The sequence below is a fragment of the Plectropomus leopardus genome, chromosome 8 (genome assembly GCF_026936395.1).
Source record: "Plectropomus leopardus strain MGB_pleo_1.0 chromosome 8, ASM2693639v1, whole genome shotgun sequence".
Lineage (NCBI taxonomy): Eukaryota > Metazoa > Chordata > Actinopteri > Perciformes > Serranidae > Plectropomus > Plectropomus leopardus.
Genome location: NC_142183.1, coordinates 20,596,629 through 20,619,304, shown reverse-complemented (window position 1 = coordinate 20,619,304; position 22,676 = coordinate 20,596,629). Strand labels below are relative to the sequence as shown.

General features: G+C 40.6%; 1 protein-coding gene across 3 annotated transcripts; it reads left to right on the top strand.

The window, feature by feature from the left end:
* Positions 1 to 445: 445 nt before the first annotated feature.
* Positions 446 to 22,350, top strand: fbxw11a (F-box and WD repeat domain containing 11a). Of its 3 annotated transcripts, XM_088081128.1 has the most exons (14): positions 469 to 603; positions 3,032 to 3,136; positions 5,241 to 5,309; positions 9,191 to 9,410; positions 9,869 to 10,055; positions 10,306 to 10,396; positions 11,541 to 11,678; positions 15,133 to 15,251; positions 17,067 to 17,316; positions 17,600 to 17,718; positions 17,968 to 18,078; positions 18,189 to 18,267; positions 19,104 to 19,268; positions 21,059 to 22,350. In XM_088081128.1, exons 1-13 carry the CDS (start codon positions 565 to 567, stop codon positions 19,263 to 19,265), a joined length of 1,689 nt encoding a protein of 562 aa, XP_087937254.1. In that variant the 5' UTR covers positions 469 to 564; the 3' UTR covers positions 19,266 to 19,268; positions 21,059 to 22,350. The 3 variants fall into 3 exon arrangements, with proteins under 3 accessions (XP_042348967.1, XP_087937254.1, XP_087937255.1); XM_042493033.2 differs by lacking the exon at positions 3,032 to 3,136 and having other exon boundaries at positions 446 to 603; XM_088081129.1 differs by lacking the exons at positions 469 to 603; positions 3,032 to 3,136 and adding an exon at positions 805 to 1,053.
* The last annotated feature ends 326 nt before the right edge of the window (positions 22,351 to 22,676 follow it).

Genomic DNA, 22,676 nt, shown 5'->3' with positions numbered 1-22,676 from the left:
CAGTATGCATTTGGGTGGAAATGTATTAAAACAATCCAAATCTTTTTTTAAAAAATTGTATTTGACCATATTGTAACAAAGCTATAGGAAGACATAATCTTAAATCCTTGCATCACAACTTCTGTTGCGGTTCTATGGAGTGGAATTTAAAATGGCAATTTCCTTTAATCACAAATGACATGTTAAAATAGCCAGCATCCTGCAGCATCTCATAGCAAAGCTATGCGGATGATTGATTTTGCCTTAGTGTATTCCTCTTCAGGATAGCAACAGCATCTTCATCCATTTGCCCTTTTGTTTGGGGGAGTCACCGGGGAAGCCTTGGTAGCACGGTTAGCCAATCAATAAAAAGCAAACCTGTGAAGTCACTCCCCTTTTGACAAAATCCGTCCAATCAGCGTGTTTTCTCATCGTATGGGCGTTCCCATCCCCCACCCACCCTTCTGACACTGCCCTACCAAAGCTGTGTGGTTGAGCGAAGTGAATGACGTCTCTGCATTTGCGGGCCGCCGACGCAGGGCTGGGTTTCCATTTTCAGAGCGAGTTTCGGGGGGGATCGTCAACATGGAGCCGGAGATGGAGGACAAAACGTTGGAACTGATGGTAAGATTCGTTTCGTTATGGCATCCTGAACACCCGAAGTGTTCAGTATCTCTGTTATATTGGGCTAAGCGCCGAGGCTCGACTCGACGGCAGGAATGGGCTGAAGCGGCTTGTCGGGAGAGGTGGAGGAGAAAGGAGGGGGGACCAGAAAACAGAGGGAGGGCCTGAAATTATCGATACATTTCGTTAAGAATGCCCCTCATACTGGTCGGATTGATCACCAAGACCTTGACTTCAGCATCTGGCAAATGTGAAACACGCGTTGTTTCGGATAAAACTGGTAAACAGGGGAAATTAAAAGGTTGAGTTCAGTCGTCGGCCGAAGACAGCCGAGGATTCTCGGGGTAGCGTTCACTGCGGTGACGCTGCGCCACTTTAACTGGGCCCTGTCTGATACTTAGCCATCCAGCTAACACAGGCTAGAAGGCGATGAACCACGCAAATTTACGGGTATGTTATATTATGTAGTTTATGTTAACAACATATCACATAATAATAGATGTGTGGAACGGTCGAATAGATTTCCGAAACGAAGGGAATGTTGCTAAAATCGCTATAATGTTCTGGTTCTCTGTTTATATTTTCAAAGTGCGTAGAAGGAAGTGTATGGCTTTTTCATTCACATAGGGTTACCACGATTAGCGAGGTAGCAATTAGCTTAATAGCTAGCATGCTAAAAAATGCTAGGAGTACTTGACAGTCGTTATCACACCAAAACAGTCAATTGGCCGCGGCGGTGAAAGCTATTTTAATAACAAGAAACATGACCTGCCATGATAACATCGTTCTCCTGAATTGACGATCAGATCTGGTGAACAAGTATTCGTTTTCTTGTGAAATGATTGGCTATCTTGAGAAGCTAGCCAGGCTAGGCTAACGTTAGCACAGTAATAGCTAACATTATCATTATAGGGGTCAAAGTGGTCTCAAGGAAGACGCCAATTAAGATAAGGCAGTGTTTTGTTAATGAACTTAAACGCGGATTGTTTCTGTTCGGTTGGCGGGTACTCATATGCCATGACTGAAATACTGTGCAGCCCTCAGATTCTCTAACAAACAAATCAATTGTATTGCCATACTTGCAATAGACACAGCAATTTGGGCCTAGAAAGTAACATTTTAGAGTATGCTGTAGATTATATGGATCAGGTGTATCCTGTGGATCACAAACGTGGCTGAGTGAGCAGTTTGTGTCTATTTTTGTTATAGGATAATATCCACAATTACTACAGATGTTTATAGACCGAATAACTGTGGTTGAGAAGACTGAAATAAGTACAGAGACAAATTAGTAATGGAGACAGTCAGCGGATTACACACTCACCAGACTTTAGGAAGGTGTTTAAAAGTTCATAAAATGTAAACAGTGATTAACACTACTGTGAAGACATTTAAAAAAAGAAATAGTTTGCTTTCCAAACCTTACAGTGGTTGTATAATCTTAATTTTGGTCTTTAAGATAAAATAAAAATAAATAAATAAATTGAAAGATTGTAAACATAAATATGCTCAGCCACAGAATAGGAAAACAATGTTGAAAAGAGATTATTAGTGCTAACATGGTATGAAAAGTAATTTATCTGACAAGTACACATACAAGAGGTAACCAGTGGACAAAATGAATTTATATATTAACACTATTTCTTCTCTCGGAGAACTGATCACACATATCAAAATAGAGGAAACATAGATTTGTGCAAGGTTTGGGAACTGCAGTTTTACAGGCTTACAGGATTAATTTTGTCTGGGTTATGTCTGTGTATGTATTTTGATTTTAATTTTTGTTCCAGTGTTATTCACTAACCACTCATGAGAGTGGGGATGGCAGAACAGTGGGTGGGGTTTCTGTCAAAACTAGTGACAATAATTGACAATTACTCCCATTGCCCCTCCCTCTCCTCTACCTATCCCCACCCAGTTCATGTCTAATAATGCTTCTGTGTGTATGTTTATTAGTCTGTATCTTGTGTGTGAAGGAGTGTGTGTTCCTGCGCTCACTGTGCCAATGTGTGTGTAGCTCTAATACTGGTTTTTCCCCTCACTATCCCCCACCTCCTCCCCTTCTTCTTCTCTCCTCACCTTTTGATGGTTACACACCCACCTCCTCTCAATATTCAAACCAAACCTTTTCTTTTTCAATTTATTTATTTATTTCATTTTTACTTTTATATTCTTAACACTTTTTATAAACTCCACCTGTCCCGTTCCTTACCAACTCCTCACCACTTCATCCATTTGCCCATTCATCGATCCATCCATTCCCTCATCTCCTTTGGTTTCCTCCTCCCAACTTCCCTCATCAACCCCCCCTCCTCTTTTCCTTTACTTCCCATCTCTGGTCTCTCGCTCTTCCCTTTCTCTTCCTCCCTCACCCTGTCCACTTCGTTCTCCTCCTCCCTTCCTCCCTTCCTCTCTCTCTTTCACACAGTGCTCTGTGCCTCGCTCTCTCTGGCTGGGCTGCTCCTCGGTGGCTGAGAGTTTGTGTGCACTCAGGTGCCTGCAGAGCATCCCCTCCACCCGGGCTCACAACCAGGTTCTGCCTCTCTCCTCTTAATTCTGCTGCTCCTCCTCCTCTCCCTTCCCTTCCTCCCTCGCCATCTCCACACCCTTCACTTTTCTCCGCCCACGCCACATGACTCCTCATACCACCTTGGTGCAGACAGCGCCCACTCACCCCCTCACCCTCCTACCTCCTCACCTTCCGTTGTCCTTTCCTCCCTGTTGGAAGCACACTGCTCTCAGGTTCTTCTCTGGTGCCTCCTCAAACTCTGTCTGCTTGAAAGAGTGGCTTTATAAACTGTAATTGACTTCCTTATAATCATGTCAAATCACAGTCCTTGCATCTAAATTAGATCCCAGAACACTTAAAGTCAAACAGTGTTTATGTCGTGTAATGAAAACCGGAGACTTTTAAAATCAGTGTGAATAGTTACCAATTCCTAAGAAATTTGGTGTGACTGAAAGAAGGATGCCGGCGGTGTCAGAGAAGAACCTCGCACTGAGGAGTAACTTTTCTCCCCTTCTACCTGGAGGTGTGAGGGCCGAGGTGGGGGGTCTTCCTTCAAGCTCTGAGAGGCTACATGCTTGCTTGCCTGCCTGCCTGGCCAAACCTGGTCTGTCTGTTTTTATTCCTCCTTCCTTCTCTTCTCCTGCTCTGCATGATCATCAACACCAGCAAGCCCATTCTGGCTTCTTGTCCTGTCTGCTTTGGTCTTGGTACTTGACCGTTTGTTTGTTTGTGTGGTTGTGTTAGTGCCAACCACTGATATGGTCTTTGTTGGTTTGCTCTCCACATGTAACAACATCACCAAGTTGGATAACTACACTGAGCAAAACCTGAAATGGGGTTCTGGGTTTTACTTAGAAAAGAATATCTAAATCATTAGTAATCCTGTTTCTAAGATAGGCCCCAGGTTCAGCCCGCCAATGGCAACTCTTTGGCCTCTGAAGAAGCACTATCAGATTAAAATAAATAGACAGACAGGCCTGTATTCTAGCTTTTTTTGCCAACAAAGCTGTTTTCAAAGACAGTGACCTTGGCCCAGTCATCACATACACTGATATGCGATAGCATTGACCCTCTCTCAGGTAAAAGGCCCCGTGTGTCCCATTTCCCCAAATTAGCTTGTAATATCTGTGAACAGAGAATGTACTCTTGTAAAGAAAAAGAAACTTAGGAGTGAGCCTGCAAATAATAGCAATGATACATCAGTCATTTTTGGTGTTTCATATACAGTTATGTGCTGGAAAGGTTGTGCTGTTCCTGCTAATTTCTGGAGTTTGCAGTTTTTCCTACAAAGAATCGTGGTAGTTCAGGAATATGCTCATTTGGTGAAAACGTTTATTTTACAGTGTGCAAACATGTTGATTCAAGGTGTTCTACTAACACTAAAAGTTCAGCATATCTTCAGTCATAACTAAAACTAGTGAACATGAAGTGCCCTATAAGGATAGCAGGTCTTCATGTTGGTTTTGTTTTTATGTAATGAGGATTGTAAGATTATGAAATTGCTGCCAGACTATTAGTGACTCCCGAAGAAGTGTATATGCTACAATTCAATTGATGTGTTCATGATTAAATTTTATTATTCATTAAGTGTTAAGAGCCAGGTGAAAAGGTCAGCCTCTCACTCTGTTACTGTCAATAAGAGATTTGTGCCATAGTTCTGTTGTTATTCAAATCACTCAGGTCTAGTTTGTTTGGAAGACACAGTTGTAAGTTATAAATGGGTGGGATGCGCTTACCTCCCTTTTTTTTATCCTGTGTTGTAAGACCACTATCTGATTTTAGTTTCATCACAGTCATGCCTGAGCTGCTGCCAGTGACATACCCAAGATGCTGCAGTTTAATTTCCTGTCCAGACTACTTAGCCCACATCGCAGACAAGCAGGCAAATAGATTCCTTTTGTTGCAGTGCTCAGTTTTTTTTTCACTCCATATGTGTGCGTATGCACGGGTGTTTGTGCGTGCACGCCTCAGAAGTCATGATGGTTACCCTTCCTTGGCTGTGTTCGTGGCACTCTCGTGTCCAATGCTGTCCACACCGTTGCCCTGGCTCTCACAGTGCCTTTACCACAGATGCAAAGACAAAAAACACTAACCTGTACCTTCTCTTTGTTTTTTTCTTATCCTACAGAACACGTCAGGGATGGAGTCACAGAACCTCGTGGACGACCTGTCGCCAAAGAAGAACACAGTTCTCAAGGTGTGTGTGGATCTATATTTGTGTGCGTGTGCCATTTGTGTAGGCTATCCATGACTGCAGCTTTGTATAAAATAAAGATCTGCAGCTATTTTCATTTACATTTACAGTTTTTCAAATATATATGCTAATCAGAAATGACACACAATGTATGAATTGTTTACATTCACTTAAATCTCCTACACAGGGATCTAAAGATTGATGATGCTGCAGTTAAAGCTTTCACGGGCTTCAAAACCATTAAACATTAAATTAAAAAAAAATGTTAAATAGAATTTATTTTAGATTCATAGTAGAGCTGCACAGCATAAAGAAAATAAGCAGTAACAGTGTTGAATATTGCGAGTGCCATTACTTGCAATTAATAAACAGATATTTAAGTGTACTCCGTTCTTAGATGTGCACAGTCCTTGTGCTTGTTTATGTGTATTTACTTTGGTCTTGAGGTTTTATTCAGGAACAAACCTACACTGTATTGTCACTGGAAATCTTCCCTGTTAATTCCTTCTCTGTTACAATTGCAGCAGTCTGCTCTGATTGCACCCACCACAACTCTCTCTCGCTCGACCAAACACTGTCTATGCACTGAGCTGTCCTTAAAGGAGCTACACAAATCTTATAGCATGAGCAAGACATAATTAGTGTTCTTTTGTGTTTCAACTTGTATGTTGTTTTAGGATTGGCAGCCATTTCATCTATGAAGTAAACAAGCCTTTGTCTGTCTTTATGCGGTGCTCTGGTCACGCAAATACACATGCAGACAAAGCGGGGGGGGGGAGTATCAGCGAGTGGAGCAGATGTAGTAACACACTTGCTCGCTCATCTTTTTCCACCCTGGGCCAAACTGGGCAATTGGCTGATTGTGTTTTTCTGTGACATCAGAATCGTATTTTTTCAGGTCATGTCGCTATTCAAGTAAAAACCTCACATTGTTGTTGACAAATGCCATTGATTAACATTTATTTTAAAGCATTTTTTTTTCTATTCCCACACATACACCCACACCACTGCAGGCTTCAAGTGGTCTAACGAGCCTTAACCCTTAGCAATAAAAATTGATTTTTTTTACTTAGTCCATTCTGCAACATTTAGAAACTCCTCTTGATGTTGTTCACAGACCATAATGAGGATGGGAAAAAAAGATACGAAACTAATTGAGGTTAGGGGTGAGCAATATTTCGAATATACGTTAGGTATCACGTTCAAAGTGTGATATACAAAATGCCACTCTGTGATGTCGTTTTTCCTAAGTTCCAGCGTTTTGGTTCTCTTACTCTCTCCTAAGGCTCTCTCTCTCAGTAGACAGGTTTCTATCACAGATTTGCGCAAAACTTAAGCAATATTTTCGAAATGACTGCTTTTCTATTGAGTGATATTAAGCGACTTCTCTCGCGATGTTACACGACTTGCCTCTCGCGATAACATTCCAGTAACCATGACGATAATTGTCCAAATCATTGCCAGGTTTGTTTCTATTGCAGCCACTTAATAAGGCCAATCTAATATCACCATAATTTCTTTTTTCTTGTATAAGAGTTAAGAAGATCCCAGTCTCTTCCTCCGTCTACACATACCGAGCCATGTTTTGTAGAATGTTTTCTGACTTTGTTGTACTTTTTCTTCTTTGGGTTTAATGGTGGTTGGCATCCATAAAGTCGTATTACCACCACCCAGTAGTTAGTTTGTTTACAGCTTACAGTGAACTAATCATCAGGTGCGCTGTGGTCACAGTGTAACTTAACAGTGAAATGGAAGTGGCGGTAGTGTGAGCAGGTGAGGTATGCGTTCGCATTTGCAGAGCTCTGATCGCAACAGTTTAGTGACATTTTGGGACCACAGAGCACCAGTGCAACTTTGAAATATTAATGATGTGTGAACTGTAGAGCTGTTTGTTTGATGCCTGCTCACAGTGAACGATTAAAGGTGCCACTAACATTCAACTGTTGACCTGAAGTTTTAAGCCCACAGCAAAAACATCACTTACGACCCAAGACGAGCCAGGTCCTTCAGAATAAAAGCACTATTGACCCCACTTTGATTTATGTTATTATAACAATTAGTAATGCCCAATAATGATTATTTCTAGTAATGCACAATAATGATTATTTCAACCAATGTTGATATCTGATCATTTCCAGCTTCTCGTGGCCGATAAAATACCGATAACAGATCATTTCTTTTTGTTTGTTTTTCATTACCTAAAGGTATGAACGGCTGAGATGTAGTGAGTGCAGGTTAATTTAAAATTACAGCTCCGACCTAACCAAATATAACTGACATCACTTCAGGTAACACAACAAAAACAAGGAGTGCAAGTTCTTAAAATGGACATTTTGTTTTCAAGTAAAATGCTCTGACAATCGGTCAAATCAGAGTTATTGTAAATTGTACCACTTAATAAAAATATAAAAACTTTTATAATACAACCAAAAGCCTACGGCTGCTTAGTCTGTTGATAAGACCCTGACCAATATAGATAGATGGTGGACTGTTGTGACCTTCAGAATATTTTGTGTTTTTAATATAAAAACAATGAATACATCAAGATAAAGAACAGATCTGCAGCTTTCATACACAAAATACACTTCAGTTCTTTTTTTTATCAACCTCTGAATTTGTGCATTTTAATCTTTATCAGTTTTCAAGAGCAACATCAATAACATCTTATTTTCTTATGTCAACATAATTGTACAAAAGTAATGCCGAAAATAATATTCTGAGTTATAGTGGAACTATAGAATGGAACATTCCCCAAAAAAGGCACTGCAGCGACAGAACAGTCCCTAAGTAACAGCTTTGTTGTGATCTCTGCATACTTACATATTGTTCTGTTTGTTGGGAGTTGGAAGAAATCAAACATCAGATCATCAGTTTAGTCTTTCAACATTACATCAACAACATAACTGAGCTGGAAATTCACTACACCTGAATTCACACCGTGTGCAGCGTGTCCTCATGTCATGTCACTGTCACACACAAACACACACACACGGAGCACGAGGAGAGAGAGGGGAGATGGTTGCTGCATACAACAGTGTTCAGTGGTTACTGAGAGCATCGAGCATGGTAATAAATGACAGTATATTTGTGAGAGGGTCCAAAAAGCCGCTAAATAGCGATAAAGTCGGCACGTTAGTAGTCCTCTCCTCCCATCATCCTGGTACCTTAGATCATCTTGTTTGTTAGTTTTTGGATGTGGAAATGTTGTTTTATTGCATAACATCTGTAACGGTATCCCCTACACTACAGTGAAAACACAGATTGACGGAAAATCTTGTAAATGGCGGGGAAAGAGTTAAAAAGAAAAAGAAACAATGGGGGAAACCCTGCTACTGGCTGCAATGACATGTTTTGGACTGATCTAGCAGGCGCAGCAGCTTGACGTCACGCACAGCATAATGCAGTGTGTGTAGTACTGGCGGCGCGAAACCATGGGCAAAAATTTTTGCTTAGTATTAACGGTTCTATGTATCGGTCAAAAATTTTATTATCGTAATTATCAGTATGACGTCATAAAGCCCATTATTGGGCCGATAATTATCATGCATGCCTAATAACAATACTTTTTTCTTTCATTTGACCATATTTTACTAAATTGTATTATAACAGTATAACAGTAGTGTATTAAACTTTATTATATGACCGTAGCTACTTTATATGTATTATAACTGCAGTTTATTCAATAATTTTGTGTTTTAGTCATTAACCTTAGTTTAAGGGGCATTTAAAAATATTAAGATATATATTGTGTATTGCGATATAGCCGTAAGATATTGCAATATTATTTTAAAGCCACATCGCCCAGTCCTAATTGAGGTGATATTGTCTTTGCTCTAATGTAGTAAGTAGATATGAATTTAAATGCTATTTTTACAAACTTACAGCTTAGTAATGGTCCTGTTGTGGGGTCCCGCAAGCGTCCGTCAGAGGGAAACTACGAGAAGGAGAAGGAACACTGCATCGCCCTGTTTGACCAGTGGTCGGAGGCCGACCAGGTGGAGTTTGTTGAGCGCCTGATCTCCCGTATGTGCCACTACCAGCACGGCCACATCAACTCCTACCTCAAACCAATGCTGCAGAGGGACTTCATCACTGCGCTGCCAGGTACAAACACAGATAGAAATGCAGTTACAGTTAGGCCAACATAAGATTCATCATTTTCATTTTTTAAGGGATTTCCCTGAATGCAATGATTTTACTGAAAAGAGAAGATTATTCTTAAGGGATTTTGATTTATGTTTATTCAATCGAGAGTTGTTTTCTGTTGCATTAGGATGATCATTGCACTTTAGAGTAAATGAGGCCTTCTAATGAGCATAGTAACAACAAAAAGGATACAATTTCAGAGGGTGCACTGCAAATGGTATTTTCAAAAAATTCACCCTGGTTTTCGTATTATTGATTTTATTTTTCAAAGTATTTTTTAATTTTTGAAATATATACCAATAATCATGGATTATGTTACAAGATAATGAACCTCAGGCACAGATAAACCAACTAGATGAAATCCTATTCATTTCGCAGCAAAAACTCCACTCAGCCTCTTCTCTTCCTCCCTTTAGCCCAAGGCTTGGATCACATAGCGGAGAACATCCTGTCTTTTCTGGATGCACGCTCGCTGTGCTCGGCAGAGCTGGTGTGTAAGGAGTGGCAAAGGGTCATTTCTGAGGGTATGCTGTGGAAGAAGCTCATCGAACGCATGGTCCGCACTGACCCACTCTGGAAAGGCCTGTCTGAGAGACACCAGTGGTGAGAATGGACATACACCCATTTACACTCACACATACAGGGTCAGCTAGCTTACTTTTGTTTCACATTAAGATGTAAAAATATCTGACACTTGCAGAAATTAAGAGGGTAATATCTGAAGCTAAAGGCAAAATACATGTTTTTAGTTTGCTTGTTAGTCTTTCATTTTTTTGCCATTTAATTTAGGATAGGAAGGTTACAGTCCAGTGCACTCAGAGCAGCTATCATTCTTCAATTTTTCTTTCCCTAGGGAGAAATATCTGTTCAAGAACCGTACGTCAGAAGTCCCACCCAACTCCTATTATCACTCCCTTTATCCCAAGATCATCCAAGATATAGAGGTAAGAGACAGCGAGAAGGATTTCAGTATTAACTGAACTATTGTTTTGGTAAGCATATGTAATTTTGTGCTGTCATTAATGCACCATATATTTGCTTTCCTTGTCAAAAAAAGTAAATTGCAGGGAATTTATTCTTGTATGTGTGTGTACCCTATACAGCATATGCTGGTTTATATTCAAGCGGACACAATGCAAGATTTTCATTACATGATTATCAGGAGCAAAAAAAGTTCAAAATAACAATATAATAATAATAATAATAATAATAATAATAATAATAATAATAATAATAATAATAGTTGTTATAATAATAATAATAATAATATAAAATTATTTAAAAAAACAATAACATTAAAACATGCTTTCTGTCGTATTGATTTTTTAGCTTTGTGTATTGTTCATTCTGTGTTTTTATGGCAGATGAATTACTCTGAAAAATACAAAATATGAGCGTAAGGACTTGCAAGAGTCTGTAACCATTACTGTGTACAAAAAGACCAATTACATGTAATGGATAGGGGCAAGATAACCAGATGGCGTTGTGGAAGGGAGACCGCAAGAACATAATGAAATGCAAATAATCTAAGTGCCGCTGGATTATTTACTCAGTATTATTGTTTATGTATTATTGACATGATATTAGTGTTTCATTTTGAAATATCATGGCTATTGTCAATACCGATATATTGCGACACCCCCAATTAATATTGACTTATTTGAATTTACATAGTATTTTTTTGTTTTTATAGAGTATATGCATCACTATTTGTTTGTTTTTTTGTTTTGTTTTGTTATTTTCACCTTAAAAAAGGGCAGGACATGTGTGATTTGACCACATGTCCCGTCCCATTGGTCGATCTAATAGTGTTGTTTTAGTATATAGCAAACTTTTCACACTTTGCTTCACTCACATAAAGATCTTTTGATTACAGCTAATTTAATTGACGGTTAATTGTCTTGGTGTTAATGTTATTCTAATCACAATAATCTCATGACCATTTTCCACTTAGCTATATCACATCTTTTACGGTCCCCTCTTATAACATAACATGACATTTGCTTCTGTCCTCTCTATCTGTCAGTGCTTCTCTTTTTGGTTGCCTTGTTTGTTGGTGTTTCTCATTGTTTCTCCTTCTTTTTCCAGACTATTGAGGCAAATTGGCGATGTGGCAGACACAACTTGCAGAGGATTCAGTGTCGCTCAGAAAATAGTAAAGGGGTTTACTGTCTCCAGTACGACGATGACAAGATCATCAGTGGCCTTAGAGACAATTCCATCAAGGTACGTGTCTGTTGAACATTAAGGACAGTCTGAAGTTTGTGAGTTTATGAATTTAACCACTTCATTATCTTTGCCACTGTGCCTGGGGACACATTGGCTCTCTTCTGAACTTTCTAAAACGACCTTAGAGGTCTGTATAATGGACATGTTGGCAGGGACAAAAAAGGGCTGTTTGTCTTTTTATAGGAGGTATCATTTTCTTATGTTCTAATGTCAAATTTCTCTTGTAGTCATTGTCTAAGTGGATTGTATTTGAATGGGCGATGCACTGACAGCTCATAGAAACAGAAACTCACTGACTAGAATTACAGCTGGTAGCACCTAGGGGTGGGAGATATGGCTGAAATCTTTTATCACAGCGTATGTCATTTTATATCATGGTAATGGTATATACCAAAATCCTGTAATTGTTCTGTGAATTTAATTGATCCCATACTTAATTACATTTTGTTTTTTACTTCTTTTATTTTATTTATTTGGAACCTCCACACAGACAAAAAAACAACCGCCTCATATTAACACTTGACACAAAACACAAAACAAAGAGTAACACTAAGATTCCTTTTAAATAAAAGCTTTAGAGTTCCTAAGAACAATAATTTAAAATGTTTCTGGTGTCTGCATTTTTAACTTTACTCTCCTCCAAGTCATATTTTGAGGCAGGAATAGCGAGAATCAGAGGATTCAGGCCTGCCCGACAGTCATGGGGAATGAAATGTTCAATCACACCTTCTGATTTGTCTTTAAAAAAAGCTCCTTGCTTCTGCACTTGACAAGCGCAGTGCACCTGTGCCTGCATGCCTAAAGATAACCTGATAATGTTGAGCTGTTTTGATTCAACAAACGCTAGCCATCACAGCTTCAGTGTAGTGTTAGGTGTTAACATAATATCCATGGATTCCAATGTCAACATAACATACTTGTTATTCCAAATTCCACTCGTATAACATTACAGACGTAAGAGCTCTGGGACTACTCGTTTATCGTTTTTAAGGTTACCCTTTTGCAGATGATGCAATATAAGTTGAGCTCCCCAGCCGGAGTGGCAAATAACTGAAAGTTGGCCACTGATGGTTCTATTTTCTTTATGCTAAGATAATGTTAGTAATGCTAATACTGACACAACCACAAAGTAATAAACAATTTGCTTTTGATTTACTTTGGAACCTGAGACTCACCCTTGAGACAACAGTGTAGCTACACAAACACAAACAAGATGTCTTGTTTATATAGCAATGGCATTATGACAAAATTGTGAGTTAATGCAAGATGGGTGGCAATGTTTGTGTGTGATATATTTTTTAAAGTGCCTTGAACTGATGTCCCACTTACATTACTTCTGTAGCCATAGGATTACATTAATTCTAGGTTGGATTTTCCTAATATAAATTCACATTTTGAAGGTGTTCTTTGAAAAAAACAAAAAAAAAGCTCTATTGCAGGGATTAGCACATTTTTGTCACCTTTTTTATCCCTGATAAGTTTGCACATCTGTTAAGGGCAGAGTAGTCAGTCTGATCAACATTTTTACAGTCTTTGGGTTTCATTCATAAAATGTTAGTAAATCTGTGAGTAGATTTTTTTAAAAATTTTGGGGGGCTTTTTTTGCCTTTATTTGATTGAACAGTTTAAGCATGAAAGATAGAGGGGATGACCTGCAGCAAGGGGCAGAGGTTGGAATTGAACTCGCGGCTGCTGTGGAAAAGATGTAGCTTCTGTACATGGGGCGCCTGAGCTACTGCACACCCTGTTTTCACGGATTTGATCGTAGGTGCATGTGTTGGTTCACGATTGCCAGCCAGTCATAAACTGACAGGACGCTCCTGATAGTCAGCAGTTAGCCAGTGACCACCATATAAAGAGGTGATGATTACTATGGATAGGTGCATCCTGTTAACCTGTGTACAAACAAAGCGAGAGAGAAGGAAAACTTTTCTGATGCTGAGATTGAAGTCATTTTGGGTGGAGTTGAGAGAAAAAAATTTCTTTTATGACACTATGGTGGACTTTCTCGTGCTTAATGGCATTTTGGCAGGAGCTTTAATGGACCGATTCAAGAGGTAAAGAGAGAGAAAGAGGGGGAGAGAGAGGGAAAGTGATGAAACAACAAAGCATATGGAGAACCGGGGACGCGAGAGAGCGCACCTTAGAGAGGGATGGAAAAAGAGAAAGAGAAAGGGGGGCTGTAAGGCAACTTTGTTAGCGTTTGCCTCTGCCTCCCCAGCAGTGGGAGAGATGTGCGTAACATGCAGAGGAGAGTGGTAAAAAGGAGTGTGAGAAAACACACCATCCCTTTGCTTGTAATACATGTTTTGATAATAAAAAACATTTTTTTCATAATATATAAAATGTTATATAATAATATTTTTAAAAATTTTTATAATGCAGATTTGGATTTTTAATTGAGCTTGGGCTCAAAAGTGAACATAACAGAGCACAATGCGAATTAAAATGATAATTTCTAATAAAGACAACCAATATTTCTGTGCATTATACAACAGCAGTACAGGCAGTCAGAAGCGTACATAATGAACAAGGTGTAGATTTTGTTACCACTTAAGAACAGATTGGAGCTACTAACATATTGATGAATGCCGAAATTCACATACATTTCCTCCTGCAAACAGTTTACACACATTCGTCCTGTCCACCTTTCATGAATGAGACCCATTAAGGGGAAAATGCAAAGCCCTTTTTTTCTCAATTTTAACATAGCTAAACATTTTTTCCTGATATTTCTGTTCTGACTTTTATGCTTTTGAAAGAATATATTTTTCAAATTTAATCACTTGTTTTTTTCCTGCTGCTGCTGCGGTAGTTAGAAGATGGCATGTATCAGTCTGCCCAGCTGTCCCGAACTGACATGTAAAAGTAATTAACATTGATCCCATTTGTGTGTTTAAGCAACGGCAGCCAAAGTGTTAGCTCTGAGAAAGACATGCATGCTGTGTGTGTGGTTGTTTTCTTCCTACCTGGATTTGTGTTTTTATGATTGGAATCTTTTCTTCCGGCTCAGTATGGCTTATTATCTTATTGTCTATGGCGCTGAGCTAACCCAGCAGACACTGAGACAGAACACAAGTGAATTATAGGATAAAAGGGCTCGGCTCCAGACCCGTTGTGTGTTCCACTTATCTGTCTGGCCTGGGAGAAGAGGAGAAGATGATGAAGAGGAGGGGAGGATGGAGGGAGGAGAAGAGCGGATTTGTCTTCTTATTGTTCTGGAGGAGGCTGACGCACACCCAGGAAAGCGCTTGAATGGCTCTTACGTACACACTCAGAGCTCAGCAGTAGGGAAATGGGGCATGAACACTGCTGTAAGAATAGGCCATTCTTAGCATGACCCAAATCTGCAACCTTTTCACAACCAATTATTTTTCCTCTTCTTCTTTGTCCTCCTCTATCTCCCCCTGCTTCTCCCTTCTCCTCCTGCTCCTGGCCTGTCTCCTCATAGATCTGGGATAAGCAGTCTCTGGAGTGTCTGAAGATACTGACCGGTCACACAGGCTCAGTGTTGTGTCTGCAGTATGATGAGAGGGTCATCGTCACCGGGTCTTCTGACTCAACTGTCAGGTACGACACACCTCTTGTTACATGAGGAACATGCTGTCTTTTAAGCAGGACTAGCGAGTAGTAACAGTCAGTACGTTTACATGCACAGTTAAGTAGAGCTACGGTTATAGCTCAATGAGGCCATTTAATTGGACTGCTGTTCTTGTCCCAATACACAAGCACTAGGGAGGAGTCAATTCATTGACAGAAGTATGTCTGACTCCGCCACAGTAGGGGGCGATATACCCCCTTTCAGCTAGTTGCTGTTGGACTTTCTTCCTGTTGACCTTTTAAGTCAAACACCAAACAAGTCAGCAAGTGGATAGCACGTTGTCGAACAGTGACAAGCTGGATAACTTTTCGGCGCTGTGCATTTCGTACGTATTGTACCTTTTTACCTTTGTCTTTTTTTGTTTTTTTGCCATTCTTTTTTTTCTTTAGTTTTTACGTACTTTCTTCTACAAATGTATGCATTTTGACTTCTGGGTCAAAGCTAGGTGTGACAACCATTGAACAAAGAGGCCTCTCTTTAAGTTGCTGTTCAATAGGTTTCCTCAGTTTGCTCATTCAAAATTGAGTGCATCTGCAAAATATATTCAGTATTTAATACACAGAGCAAAATGTATAAAACATTGTACTGTTTGTGTGAAATTACATGCTTTCTTATCACCTGAAATGGTTGCTAATGTGATAGATTGCTTTAAAGCCTGTCCTAAATCAAGTAGCTGCTAGATTTGCTTTACTCACCTGCCAAAGATAAACAAAAAAAACAATGGTTATCTATTGAGTGGCTGACAGATCTTTGAATCCACAAGCCACAGTGGCAGGTGGACAAAAAAATTTCCAACCTTGACCTCTGCTGTAAAAGCAGGTGAATTACATTTGATTTTAACACCAACAGTTTGGGAGGCGTAAAATCCTAACTATACTGCACCAAGCCGGTTATAGTTGCGGGGCTCAAACTACGGTACTTTTGCTGTTGTCACACCATCTAACTTTTCACACACTGTATGCTTATGGTCCGTTTTGCACCCAGTCGTGACCAAAGTACCGACTGCTGCCCCCATTTTACGATCAGTTCCCACCCAACCAACAGCTGCTCCTCACAGTCTGGCAGGGAAAACATAAATGCTGACGTTTATTATTTCATAATGAGTTAGATTTACTATCATTACTGGAGATAGTGTGATATGTTTTATTGCAGATATTTAAAGACCTGGCGTGTGTGTGTGTATGTTGACACTTGCTTGGCGACTACACACAGAAGCCCAACATTAATTCTCTTATTACTTCACACTTCAGCCGTACTCACTGGGCAGTATCCAGGGAAAATGTGACTTCACTTCCTTAGCAACAGCTTGACAGGCACTTTGTTTGTAGGTTTGGTTGTCAGCTTTTCCAGTGTGTTCTGCATTTGACTTTCAATGCCCCACAGTGCAGTTCAATAACATGTTCTTCACAGCCGTGTGTGTGTTTGCGCGCAGTTCATACAGTATGTGTGAACTCTTGAGTTGCTCTCCATTGTAAAACTAATAAACATAATTCTCTCTCCTGTCTCCATTGTTTTCCTTTTTCCTTCACTCCCATTACATTTCTTTTCCACTCTCTGTCTTCAACCTTCTTTTCTTTCATTTTGACCACTCTCCCTGCTGCCCTTGTCTCGTTTTTCTTTCCTACTCACCCCTTCCTCATATCATTTTCCACTTTTCTCACCCCTTTGCCATTTCTTCCCTCTTTGTCTCACACCCCGCCCCTCTCATTCCACATCCCCATTTTCCCTTCCTGCCTTTTCTTTTCCTCTCTCTGTCACCTTTACCCTCATCATTCGGCCTGCAGGGTGTGGGAGGTGACAACGGGTGAGGTACTGAACACACTGATCCACCACAATGAGGCAGTTCTTCACCTGCGCTTTGCCAACGGCTTGATGGTCACCTGCTCTAAGGACCGCTCAATCGCCGTCTGGGACATGGCTTCTCCTACGGACATCAGCCTACGTCGTGTCCTTGTGGGACACCGGGCGGCTGTCAATGTGGTCGATTTTGACGACAAATACATTGTGTCCGCCTCAGGGGACCGCACCATCAAGGTAACGAGCTGAGGAGGTGGTTCCTAGAAAACCCTTTTTTTTGATAGTGTCTGCAGGGTTTGTTTCAATGAAATGTTATTTGTCTAATAAAGTTTGGAGCACACACTGAGAACTTTTCATATTTACAAAGTCTCATAAAATACTCCTTGTAACAGAAATGTCGAGCTTGTTCTGTAGTTTCAAACCTGCCAAGTGTATTTCAGAGTGGATGTTTGGTAGGCTGTACTCCTCTGACTGAATCCAGGTCATTGTTTCACAAAGTGCTCTGTGTTGCTCTCTGCAGGTGTGGAGCACCAGCACCTGTGAGTTTGTGCGCACTCTAAATGGTCATAAGAGGGGCATTGCCTGTCTACAGTACAGAGACCGTCTGGTGGTCAGTGGCTCATCTGACAACACAATTCGGTAAGTGTGTGAGTTTAAAGATGTATATGGTTTATATATTATGTAGTATTTTACTGAAATGTACATTGTTAAAATTACAAAGATTTGATGTGAAAATAATCAAAAAGTACTAAAAAAGTTCATTTAACATTACAAGTGAGACCAGTCGGTCGAAAACGCTTAATTCCAATTGTTCATTGTTTCAAATAATACCTCAGTGTAGACACTGTATTTTGCTTTGTGTGTTTACTAAGGCTACTCTTTCTCCAGGTTATGGGACATAGAGTGCGGGGCATGTTTGCGAGTTCTGGAAGGTCACGAGGAGCTGGTGCGTTGCATTCGCTTTGACAACAAAAGGATTGTCAGTGGCGCCTACGACGGGTCAGTCTCTCACACACACACACACACACACACACACACACACACACAGCTTTGTGCACAGAGACACATTTTGTTCTTGACGCTGTGTCGTGTCATGTTTCTCTCTGCAGGAAGATCAAGGTGTGGGACCTGCAGGCAGCCCTGGACCCACGAGCCCCTGCCAGCACATTATGTCTGCGCACTCTAGTGGTGAGTACCATTTGTTTTACCCTGTCACAACAGGGCTGACCGATGGAGCTCATGCACAAGTCTGTGAAACTTCAGTTCCTTCAAAGCAATCTAAAGGTTGGCTTCAAAAATCCCAAATGTACAGGATGAAATAATACTTTCACCTCTTTGTGAATCCTCTTTTTCACAAGTTTTAACTCATCGTTAATTCCACCTCTGATGTGTATTTTGTCAGGGATTTTGAGAATCATTAAATAGAGAACCACTCATTTGCAAATTTTTGTTGCGGTTAGCAAAAGTGAATACTTTCAAGTGCAATAGTCCTGTTATAAACCCTGCCATCATGATTGATATAATGTTCCGTTTTTTGTTGAAACTATTTAGAGAGCTGCAGATCAAAACACCTTGGGGTGGCCTTTAGCTCACCTGCTAGAGTGTGCACCCCATATGCTGAAGCTTTTGCAGCGGCTCGGGTTCGACTCCAGCCTGTTTGCTGCGTGTCATTCCCCCTCTCTCTCCCACATTTCCTGTCAATCTAGCTGTCCTATAAAATAAAGGTGAAATCGCCCCAAAAAAAATTATCTTAAATAAATCTAAAAATTAAAACACCTCTGCTTTTTTTGTAATGTCTCGGATGGGGATGTGGTGATTTCAGCAGTCCTCAATATTAAGATTGTGCTGCAGTTTGCTTCTAATGTCAAATTAAACAGTCTCACATTAATGTCTTACCCTGGTTGGTCAGCCTTCAACCACTGTGTCTCGTTGGTGACATCACAGACGTCCATGTTTTTGAGTTTCTTAAACCCACCTGTATGCATAACATGTTATCATGCTCTTTTATTCCATCGTGTTTTCAGGAGCACTCTGGCCGCGTGTTCCGTCTCCAGTTTGATGAGTTTCAGATCATCAGCAGTTCTCACGACGACACCATTCTGATCTGGGACTTCCTGAACGTCTCGACCAACGGCCAGTCAGAGGGACGGTCTCCCTCCCGCACCTACACTTACATTTCTAGATAGCAGGTAAAAAGACTTACACACATTCACACTGATAAAGACTCTGTAAAAAATTTTAAAACAACTTTCAAATGCTGCACAGCTTTTTTTCTTTGTTTTTTTCTTTTTTAGCACAACTATTTATTCTGTTTAAACTGAGTGTTTCTGCAGTCAAACATGCTCTGTACATTAGGTCATACTAATATTAATAGTATTATATTATTTGCGGAAAAAGGGATAAAAATATGCACATCCACAAAATGTTAAGAAAGGTGCTGGACCCACAAAGATTGCAAACAAAAACAGAGAGAGGTCCGCACACTTTTTGCTCCCCTTGCAGCTTTTTTTGAGCTACTCACAAGTGACGTTTCGAGCAAAACAGCTCTTCTTCAGACTAGTCTCTCTGTTTGTATTGTATTATTTGCAGAATTAGATTCCAGTGGCGGCTGCAAAGGATTGTTTCTGACTCCTGTGATCCAAACTTTTCCAATAACTCAAGAGCGATGTAAAATTAAGTTAAAATGAATTATTAAAAAAAGAAAAATGTTATAATTTCTAGAATCACAGCATGTTTTTATCTAAAGAAATATTCAGCTTCAATCCATAAGTTGTTTGTGTTAAACCTTAAAAAAACAGAATGTTCACTTCAGTCAGACCTTTTTCTCTCTACTAGCTGCACAAAAAATGAGGCATGCTCCCATATTACCAGGTCGGTCAAGCAGTCATTAACAGCAACATAAGCCACATTTATTTGTTGAAAATTTTTTATTTAAGTTAAAAAAAAAAAAAAAAAAGCGCAAGTGTCATTGCAATTGTCAGACCGGCACAGTTGTCAAATAACAAATGTACCTGAAGCCATCTGCGCACTCCTGGGCGTGTCGGTCTTGAAGTGAGGTGTGGTCAGGCGTACTGTTGGTGGATTGCTATTTTGAGGCAACAGAAAGCGAATGCGCCATTGACCAAATAAAAGCTGGTCTGAAGTCAAAGGCGCAGTCTATGTCCTGCTATTTAAATGGCAGATTATTCAGAAAGCAAGATGAGCCTGCACTCATTGGAGCATTCTTTGTGGCATGTTGTGTGTTGCACAACATTGATATACGTCACTTATGTCTCTTGGACATAAATTAGGGCACATTACAGGATGTAGGAAGGCATGAGGCTGAACTACTGCCAGTTAACCCAACTATGCCAGCAGCAGCACGCGCGCTGAGAGATCAGCTGGCTCACTCTGTTTCTGCTTGATTTTTACGCTGAGTGGCGAGCTTTGTTTACCCCTCCTCACATCACTGTACACTGTTCTGGATTGTAAGGCCGTTCTGGAGGTTCCAAAAAATGACTGAACCTGCACAGCCACGTCCTCTCATACCTGCTTTACCTCTGCTGCTTTTGTTGATATCTGCTGCTTTCGTAAATTGTCTGCTAGCGCGCCTTCAACTTTCGCACAAGCAGATCGGTTTCTTCAGCAGAACACCTCTCACATCTGTAATTCGCCAAATCTGTCATTTAGATCGCAATCTGCCAATCCCTGGCGCACTTGGCTTTTAAAGGGAATGGTAGCTGACGCACAGATTGGTTAATTCGTGTTCTGCCCAAAACACACCCATGACTAATGCAGACTCTAAATATAACCTCTCTGCATTGTACCTGGCGCACAGATTATCTGCCATTTAACTAACAAAATGGACTTTGGCACGCCCTAAACGCATTTTGCACCATGTGCTTTAGACCTTGCTCTATAGATCATCTAAATAGGGCCCAGGATGTTCTTGCTGACTGGGAAACCCATGTCTGATCGCAGACTCCTTGCTATCCACCAGGTGGCGCCATCCATCTAATCCTTTCTTGGAGGAGCCCAGGGCTGATTGGCTGATGGGTGCGTCCATCATGGAAAGGAGCCCGTCTCTTCTCCTTCCTCCTCGTCATCTCTCTGTCCACCTCCCGCCCAGCCACCTCCGCCTCACCGCCCGTTCTGACAGACTCTTGAGCTTGGGGCCCATTGCCTGCCAGTCCCGTGACATGCACACACAGACACACATACACACAGATCAACACTGATGAGGATTCCCTACTACAGAACCAATGCAACTCTCCCGAGAAGTTCACCTTCTACTACTAATTTATGTTTTGTAAAGTACACTAATGACAGTATTAACTTAGACCTTATATAAGTCACAGGCTCCCTTTTTGTCGCCTTGATACAAAGTTAAAGCAGCTCCTGCTCCTCAGTTTTCAACGCCTGCCAAAACAGGTTTCCACAGATATGGAATCGCTTATAGATATATATATATATTTATATATATTGCACACACACACACACACACACACACACACACACACACACAGTGACACATTTGGACAGAGGATGACCGGAGCTGTGATGCGGGAGACAGAGACTCTTTACTCAGCTCTAGGAAAGGAGGGAAGGACGGGAGATGGAGGGAGTGAACGAGGGAGAAATGCGTCGGGGATGACTTCCCTGCTCCCTCTCACTCCCTCACACTCCTCCCTGTCTCTCGCTCTCTCTCCACCCCCCACCCCCCTCTAACCCCCAGAGATGCACACTCACTTGGAATATGGGGGCGCACACACTCAAGTTTGCTCGAGTGTGTGTTTGTGTATGTGGACTTGTGAAACGGCAGAGCAGAAGCGTCAAACAGACAGACATGCATGTGAGGTTGCCTTGGATACAGCATCCCGGTACACCTCTGCTTTTTTTTCTCTTTAACTCTTACTTTCTTACTGTTTTTTATTACTGTTATTTTCTCATTTTATTTGAGTATTTTGGTTCTTAGTACAAAAATCATACTAAGCGTAGTCCTCTTTCTACCCCCCTCTCTCTCTCTATCTCTTATTGTCTTTTCCTCATTCTTTCTTCTAACTTCAACCCTTGTTCATCTGTCCCTTTCACTCCATCTTTCTCTCCCCCATCATCTACGTGCTTGCTTTGGTTATGAGAGAAGCTGGAACTCAAGAGCTCAAATTTAGCTGTAAACGGAGTTGTCTTGTCAAAAATTGTGTTGTATATTAAAAATGATTTTTTAAAGAAGATGACCTTATTGTGAATAAAGTACTTGACAGTGGTGGAGTGTTGAGCCAACTGTAACATGAATGAGTGTCTAATTGTCTGTCTGTTCTTGTCTGTGTGTGCATGTGTGGGTGGATTTGAGCTGCACTGCCTCTCTATCTGACATGTGGATACAATTCAGCAAGCCTTCTGTCTGTTTCTTTTGTTCTCCAAGACGAACAGAAGAATCAGTTGCTGTCTTTCCTGAAGACAAAGAATTTTGGTATGTATTTTTAATGTGTGAAATTCCTGATTGTTCACAAGAAAGACTTAAAAATACAAAAAAGCCTCAACATCCAGTAACTAGATTTTTCTGGAGGCCACAGCATTTTGAGGTCTTCCTAAACAGAGTTTACTCAGTTGACAGACTC